The 8,306-nt window shown below is 45.9% G+C and overlaps 1 protein-coding gene across 1 annotated transcript; it reads right to left on the bottom strand.

Moving 5' to 3' along the window:
* Window positions 1-1,151: 1,151 nt before the first annotated feature.
* LOC120032802 lies at window positions 1,152-5,469 on the bottom strand. The gene is made up of 3 exons (XM_038978984.1): window positions 4,792-5,469; window positions 3,720-3,753; window positions 1,152-2,656 (listed from the first exon to the last, which is right to left on the bottom strand). The coding sequence occupies exons 1-3, from the start codon at window positions 5,017-5,019 to the stop codon at window positions 2,247-2,249; spliced, it is 672 nt and encodes a 223-aa protein (XP_038834912.1). The 5' UTR covers window positions 5,020-5,469; the 3' UTR covers window positions 1,152-2,246.
* Between the last annotated feature and the right edge of the window lie 2,837 nt (window positions 5,470-8,306).

Below are 8,306 nucleotides of genomic sequence, written 5' to 3'. Positions count from 1 at the left end.
GTTTCGTTAAGTGGAGCAGTCAGTCACACACACACGCACGCACGCACGCACGCACGCACGCACGCACGCACGCACGCACGCACACACACACGCACACGCACACGCACACGCACACGCACACGCACACGCACACGCACACGCACACGCACACGCACACGCACACACGCACACACGCACGCAGACAGACATATAAATAGTGCGTTTCTCTGGTAATTCTGATAATTGTTACACTAACTGGTTTGTTTCTGTGGTTGTTTGTTAGTGTACATACACAGACAGACAGACAGACAGACAGACAGACAGACAGACAGACAGACAGACAGACAGACAGACAGACAGACAGACAGACAGACAGACAGACAGACAGACAGACAGACAGACAGACAGACAGACAGACAGACAGACAGACAGACAGACAGACAGACAGACAGACAGACAGACAGACAGACAGACAGACATACAGACATACATACATAAATAGTGCGTTTCTCTGGTAACTCTGATAATTGTTCCACTAACTGGTTTGTTTCTGTGGTTGTTTGTTAGTGTACACACACAGACATACACAGTTTTCCACACCAGCGGAGCAGTTGGAAACAAGAAGTGACTTGACACTGTGTTCTCGGCAGCGGGGAACTTTTACTTACCTTACTAAAGTTCCATCTTCCACACAAACACAAGCATACACACACACGCACGCACGCACAAACACACACACACTAGAGCTTGTGTATATCCAGGTTTATTGCCTAGTTCAGCATAAACACAGTTAATTAAACATAAATAATACATAAATAACACATAGTAAACATCTCATTTATAAATACATTCATCAATTGGTCATAGTGACCTGTGCAAATGATATCATGTCGTCCACTTGGAAATATAATGATGTCACTGAGTTCCTCCTGACATGAGGTGTGGACGCCCACACTGGATTGGAAGCCCGTGCCTGAGTTCCTCCTGACATGAGGTGTGGACGCCCACAGTGGATTGGAAGACCATGCCTGAGTTCCAAATGGCATCCTGCTCCTATATAGTCCACTACTACCCTATAGACTCTAGTCAAGGGTAGTGCACTACTACCCTATAGACTCTAGTCAAGGGTAGTGCACTACTACCCTATAGACTCTAGTCAAGGGTAGTGCACTACTACCCTATAGACTCTAGTCAAGGGTAGTGCACTATATATGGAATGAGTGTGCCATTTGGAATGCATACTTGCTGAGCTCTGTGACTAATGATCATTCATTCTCTCACTCGGTGAGTACAGTACCTCGGAGGCTGCCTGGCCGGCACACAGCCAATCATATCGTAGGAAACAAAGTTAAGAGTTAGACTCAGCCAAACGACGTTGCCACGGGCAACACCGCTGATATTGAGCTGAGCGAGATGCACGTCTTCAGTCTCACACAGCATCTGTACGGGTGGGCTTCACGCTGTCACAACGTGGTAGCCACGGGAACAGAACAGCGGAGAACCCACCAGGCTGATTACTTTCTGCACCTATGACACATCGCCGAGTCTCTACCTTTAAGAAAATAAGAGTCCATTTTGTTGTTGTTCCTGAACAGAACACAACCCTACCTGAAGACTCTGAGGAGGTTACTGTGGTTGCCAAGCAACGGTAATAAGGCATATCAAATCAATGACATCATGTATCCATGTATATACACAGTATATCATGTGTCTGGTACATGTCTGCCCCCCCACTTCACACTTCTCCCCTCAACCAGAAAATACATGTGAATTTATCATCCACACCAGCACCGACGTAGTGGCATCTACACATAACAATAAACAACACATTGTAACCCTGAGTACAAATATATAAATACACATATTTATACATTAAATATATTTACATTCAATAAATATCCATATAAATAGACCTGAAATGTTAAGTTTAAATTTTCCATGGAGATGTCCTGAGCAACAGAGGCCAAAGTCCACAAACATTGCATGGTGGGAAGACTCTCTCTGTCTGCAAGTTCTCCTAGATGGGGTGCATCTCAGTACCCTTAGCTCGCTTCCTTTTCTCGTCTCCTTCCCTTCGTCTGTGGCGGAGCCCTATCTTCCATCCCAGGGGTGCGTTCAGCAGGACGCAACGTTTGGGAATGTTCAGATAGCAGCAATGTAGAACTATATGCCTCCCTGACATCTTAATGAAGGAATAACGCCGGCTCTGTTCACGGCATCTCTATCTGCAACGTTTCACAACGTTTAGCTACTGAACGTGGCCCATATCAACCCAATAAGAAAACTCCCATTCCGGATCCGTTCAAGACTAGTTTCCAGAACGTGTCCTGTGCTTCCTGCACCACCATATGGCCCATCAACTGGCTCTTTGAGTCCAGCCGTGTCACCCTCCAGCACTTCCTGGTTACCGTTGTCACAGGGTTTGACACTGACCACTCTGGGAGCTCCACCTGGCAGGTGAGCTTTTCGTTACGGTGACTTTCAATCTGGACGACGAGGGTGCCCCGCTTACATTTGGCGGTACAGGTGAGCTGGAGGTCCAGGTACAGGAAGTAGAGGCCATCCTGCTTGGTTTGCAATGTATGTTGTTGAGGGTTGTAACGGTACTGATCTCCAACAGAGGACTCCTGTCCATGTTCGACCTGGGCCCAGGACATTGTGCTGTTCTCCAGCTCGGCTGAAGGGGGAGACAGGAACACACAACAGTTAGGACACTAATCAAGGACTACGTTTACATTCCATTTGGTTAGGACACTAATCAAGGACTATGTTTACATTCCATTTGGTTAGGACACTAATCAAGGACTACGTTTACATTCCATTTGGTTAGGACACTAATCAAGGACTATGTTTACATTTCATTTGGTTAGGACACTAATCAAGGACTACGTTTACATTCCATTTGGTTAGGACACTAATCAAGGACTATGTTTACATTCCATTTGGTTAGGACACTAATCAAGGAATATGTTTACATTCCATTTGGTTAGGACACTAATCAAGGACTACGTTTACATTCCATTTGGTTAGGACACTAATCAAGGACTACGTTTACATCCCATTTGGTTAGGACACTAATCAAGGACTACGTTTACATTCCATTTGGTTAGGACACTAATCAAGGACTATGTTTACATTCCATTTGGTTAGGACACTAATCAAGGACTACGTTTACATTCCATTTGGTTAGGACACTAATCAAGGACTACGTTTACATTTCATTTGGTTAGGACACTAATCAAGGACTACGTTTACATTCCATTTGGTTAGGACACTAATCAAGGACTACGTTTACATTTCATTTGGTTAGGACACTAATCAAGGACTACGTTTACATTCCATTTGGTTAGGACACTAATCAAGGACTACGTTTACATTCCATTTGGTTAGGACACTAATCAAGGACTATGTTTACATTCCATTTTGGTAATTTAGCAGTGGCTCTTATCCAGAGCGACACCATATCCCCAAATGCATCTCAGAGTTGTAGGGCTGATCTAGGATCAGTCTAGTCTTTTAGATAATAATGAATAAGATTACATGGACAGGTTGGACCTGATCGATGTAGGCCGTCATTGTAAACAAGAATTTGTTCTTAACTGACTTAATAAAATGAAAATCAACACTCCTACAACGGACAACTGATAGAAAGAGAAGAGAAGTCGAACATCATTCAGTGTCACTGCTTCATCTCCATGACGGTGGGTTTAAAATGACAGTCGAAAGGCGATTGAACTTACCGGAGGTGAGCTGCACGTAGGCCACGTTCTGCATCTGAGGGATGGGGAAGAAGAGTAGGGAGGACAGTTAGAGAGGTAACACACCCTATGTCTGGATGGAGCACACTACTCTGGCAACCTATTCCTATGTAGTGCACTACTCTGGCAACGTAATCCCTACGTATGTAGTGCACTACTTTAAATCCCTATTCCCTATGTAGTGCACTACTCTGGCAACGTAATCCCTATGTATGTAGTGCACTACTTTAAATCCCTATTCCCTTTGTAGTGCACTACTTTGATTCCCTATTTATATCGTGCACAATTCTGGCACTCAAGTGCACTACTTTGATTCCCAATTTATATAGTGCAAAACTCTGGCACTCAAGGGCACTTCTTTGGCAACCTATTGCTTATGTATGTGTTGCACTACTTTGTCTCCCTATTCCCTAGGAAGTGCACTATTTTTTGCCATTGGAGCTTACACACTTGTATTGTTGTGTGGACTGAAATCCTTAAAGGGGTAATCTAGAGTTCAAACAACAACAAAGTGGCCAACCTGCCTTTTATTTGGTGAACGACTGAGAGAAGAGGCTAGAGAAATGTAACCGCTAAAATGAATGGACAGAGCTATGAAGGCAAGGACTGACCATCCATAACATCTAAATGATACTCTGTAAAACAAGCTGATATTTTGACTTCTGACGGGGAACTAGAAGTTGAAAAAAAAGCTCATTTAAGGGACATTCTTCAAGAGTCAATGGGTAGTTCTATGTATCAGTGGTTTAAAAGTCCAAAATGGATGTAGCAATCGCAGATTACCTCTTTAAACTGTATTATTGATCATTCAGAGGCTCAACTTCAGAATTAGATATCAATAGGTTCCACCTAAAACGTATGACATTATAATAAACTGTCCACAGTCTGCACCTCTAAAGGGAAAGCTCATTGATATATAGACCTACTTATAGAATCAAAATAAACCGTTTTCATCCATAAACACATCATTGTATTTTTTGTTCAGTCAGACAATAAACTTCATAACATGTTATTAATAGCTACTGTACTAGTAGCTGTTAGCTACTGTACTCACCTTGTACGCGGTTAAGGGACGGGGCACGCCATGGTGCGTCTCCGATGTACCTTGCATGTCCACAACAGAAGGTTTAACCCCGATCTCTGACCGTAGCTTCACAAGAGCCAAAGTTCCCAAGACAACAACTGTCGCCACCGTTAGGAAGAGCAAAACGATAGAGCCGACCAAGAAAACGTCCAGGCACCGTCCACGGGGGCGTGCGCTCTTCTGAGATTCCACATCCATCTCAGGTTCCCGGTGATCATACAGAGTTCCAGAAGAAAACTGGTGTGTGTGTGTGTGTGTGTGTCGATCCCAGAAGCTCTACAGAATTATCCGTTTTACGAGTCGGTCAGAAGAACCGAGTCAGAAGAACTGTCCACTGCAAGAAAACAGGAGGACTCCAAAAAAATGTAAAATCCTTCTTCGGACGTTGGCTAACCACGTTATGACTTCGGTTTACCGGTAAATTCTTTAATATCCAAATCGAACTGGATTGAGCTGCGTATAGGCTATCACGTTCCTGCCCCGAGTTTGAAATGAAGCACCATAACCCATGCCTTTTTATACCACTCTGAGAGGCTGGGTGGCTTGAGATGCGAGACTAGAGAGAGGAAAATACGCGGAAGTCATGGGTTCGGGTTTCCCTCGCCCCCTCGTTCTCTCTCGTCTCCTCCTTCCCCTCCTCTCCATTGCTACGACACGTTGTGAAGTGAAGCGTGAACTGAGAGCAGGAGCTGCCTGAGACTTTCCGCTGCTGCTTTCGCTTTGCGCAAGCGGAGCAGTACGGTGGGAAACAAGAGAGAGAGAGATGGAGAGAGCGAGAGAAAGCGATAGCGGCACTAACACTAACCCAGCCTAGTGTGGGACTACTTTTCCCCAGGATGTTGCTATTCCATCGTTACAAACCGTTATCTGTTGGTTCTATGGCAACCATCCAACAACCTGTCAATTTAACCGTTTCCCTCTTTGTGGTCCAGGTATCTGTAAAGCACTTTGTGACAATTGCTGATGTAAAAAGGGCTTTACAAAAACAAGTTTGATTGATTGGTTGATACAATAAATATTATTTGTCTTTGGCAAAGAAATACTGAAATAATAGTGTCCTAAGCTATTGATCAACTTTGATTCAAATGTAAACAGTTATTGTTATTATTATGGTCTAGAGAGCATGTTGCTGGGTATATGTACTTGCATATTATTCATTCAGAACCCACCCATTCTGATTGAACACACACACACACACACACACACACACACACACACACACACACACACACACACACACACACACACACACACACACACACACACACACACACACACACACACACACACACACACACACACACACACACACACACACACACGGAGACACAGAGACACAGACACTCACACACAGACCACGTGTCATGAGTAGTCTTAGCCCTGCAGCATAGTGTGTCTGCATCCTAAATGGTACCCTATTCCCTATATGGTGAGCCCTATGGGCCCTGTTCAAAAGTAGTACACTGATATAGGAAACAGGGTGCCAATTGGACCACATACCATTACTGGATCTTTAGGAAATCCCTAGCACTATACTTTCGATTCTTGGTCTGTGTGGAAGAAGGGGAGGAGAAAGGGAAGAAGGGAGAGAAAGGGAAGAAGGGAGAAAGGGGTTGTAAGTGCGGAGATTCACCTAAAGGAATTTCCCCATTGGTATCGACTAGAAAGAGAGAGAGGTGGAGAGAGAGAGGTGGAGAGAGAGTGAGGGGGTGGAAGGAGAAGGCAAGAGAAGGTGAAGGGAGAAAGAGAGAAAGAAAGAAAAGAGAGACAGAGACAAAGTGAGAGAAAGAAAGAAAGAGAGTGAGAGATAGAGGGGACATTGGTGACAGAACATAGATGTACGTGCACACCTGACAGTGTGTGTGTGTGTGTGTGTGTGTGTGTGTGTGTGTGTGTGTGTGTGTGTGTGTGTGTGTGTGTGTGTGTGTGTGTGTGTGTGTGTGTGTGTGTGTGTGTGTGTGTGTGTGTGTGTGTGTGTTTATATTGACAGCAGAAAGTCCACAAACTGTAGACTATGTTAACTTCCCTCATGAAAGTCAACACTTCCCTGTTTGTTCCAGGAGAGTCAATGTATTTTTATCAGCTCTCATTTACTGACTCCCTCACCAGCAGGTCAACACAAGGCGAGAAAGAGAGCGGGAAAGGGAGGACAGAGGGAGGGGTGATAGATGATGTGAGACGAACAGGAGGTAGGGAGGGGGAGATTCACCACTATACTGTCCTGTCATCCACCACTCTACTGTCCTGTCATCCACCACTCTGCTGTCCTGTCCTGTCATCCACCACTCTGCTGTCCTGTCCTGTCATCCACAACTCTACTGTCCTGTCCTGTCATCCACCACTCTACTGTCCTGTCCTGTCATCCACCACTCTGCTGTCCTGTCCTGTCATCCACCACTCTACTGTCCTGTCCTGTCATCCACCACTCTGCTGTCCTGTCCTGTCATCCACCACTCTACTGTCCTGTCCTGTCATCCACAACTCTACTGTCCTGTCATCCACCACTCTACTGTCCTGTCCTGTCATCCACCACTATACTGTCCTGTCCTGTCATCCACCACTCTACTGTCCTGTCCTGTCATCCACCACTCTACTGTCCTGTCCTGTCATCCACCACTCTACTGTCCTGTCATCCACCACTCTACTGTCCTGTCCTGTCATCCACCACTCTGCTGTCCTGTCATCCACCACTATACTGTCCTGTCATCCACCACTCTACTGTCCTGTCCTGTCATCCACCACTCTACTGTCCTGTCCTGTCATCCACCACTCTACTGTCCTGTCCTGTCTTCCACCACTCTGCTGTCCTGTCCTGTCATCCACCACTCTACTGTCCTGTCCTGTCATCCACCACTCTACTGTCCTGTCATCCACCACTCTACTATCCTGTCCTGTCATCCACCACTCTACTGTTCTGTCCTGTCATCCACCACTATACTGTCCTGTCATCCACCACTATACTGTCCTGTCCTGTCATCCACCACTATACTGTCCTGTCCTGTAATCCACCACTCTACTGTCCTGTCATCCACCACTCTACTGTCCTGTCCTGTCTTCCACCACTCTGCTGTCCTGTCCTGTCATCCACCACTCTGCTGTCCTGTCCTGTCATCCACCACTCTACTGTCCTGTCCTGTCATCCACCACTCTACTGTCCTGTCCTGTCATCCACCACTCTGCTGTCCTGTCCTGTCATCCACCACTCTACTGTCCTGTCCTGTCATCCACCACTCTACTGTCCTGTCCTGTCATCCACCACTCTGCTGTCCTGTCCTGTCATCCACCACTCTACTGTCCTGTCCTGTCATCCACCACTCTACTGTCCTGTCCTGTCATCCACCACTCTACTGTCCTGTCCTGTCATCCACAACTCTACTGTCCTGTCCTGTCATCCACCACTCTGCTGTCCTGTCCTGTCATCCACCACTCTACTGTCCTGTCATCCACCACTCTACTGTCCTGTCCTGTCATCCACCACTCTGCTG

Source organism: Salvelinus namaycush, chromosome 39, assembly GCF_016432855.1.
Source record: "Salvelinus namaycush isolate Seneca chromosome 39, SaNama_1.0, whole genome shotgun sequence".
Classification (NCBI taxonomy): Eukaryota; Metazoa; Chordata; class Actinopteri; order Salmoniformes; family Salmonidae; genus Salvelinus; species Salvelinus namaycush.
This window is presented reverse-complemented; position numbering and strand designations above follow the sequence as displayed.

Coding starts and splice junctions, on each gene's coding strand:
- LOC120032802 (XM_038978984.1), bottom strand. CDS start 5,019: ATGGATGTGGAATCTCAGAAGAGCGCACGCCCCCGTGGACGGTGCCTG. Junction 3,754..4,791: donor GTCCCTTAACCGCGTACAAG/GTGAGTACAGTA, acceptor CCCATCCCTCAG/ATGCAGAACGTGGCCTACGT. Junction 2,657..3,719: donor CTACGTGCAGCTCACCTCCG/GTAAGTTCAATC, acceptor CTCCCCCTTCAG/CCGAGCTGGAGAACAGCACA.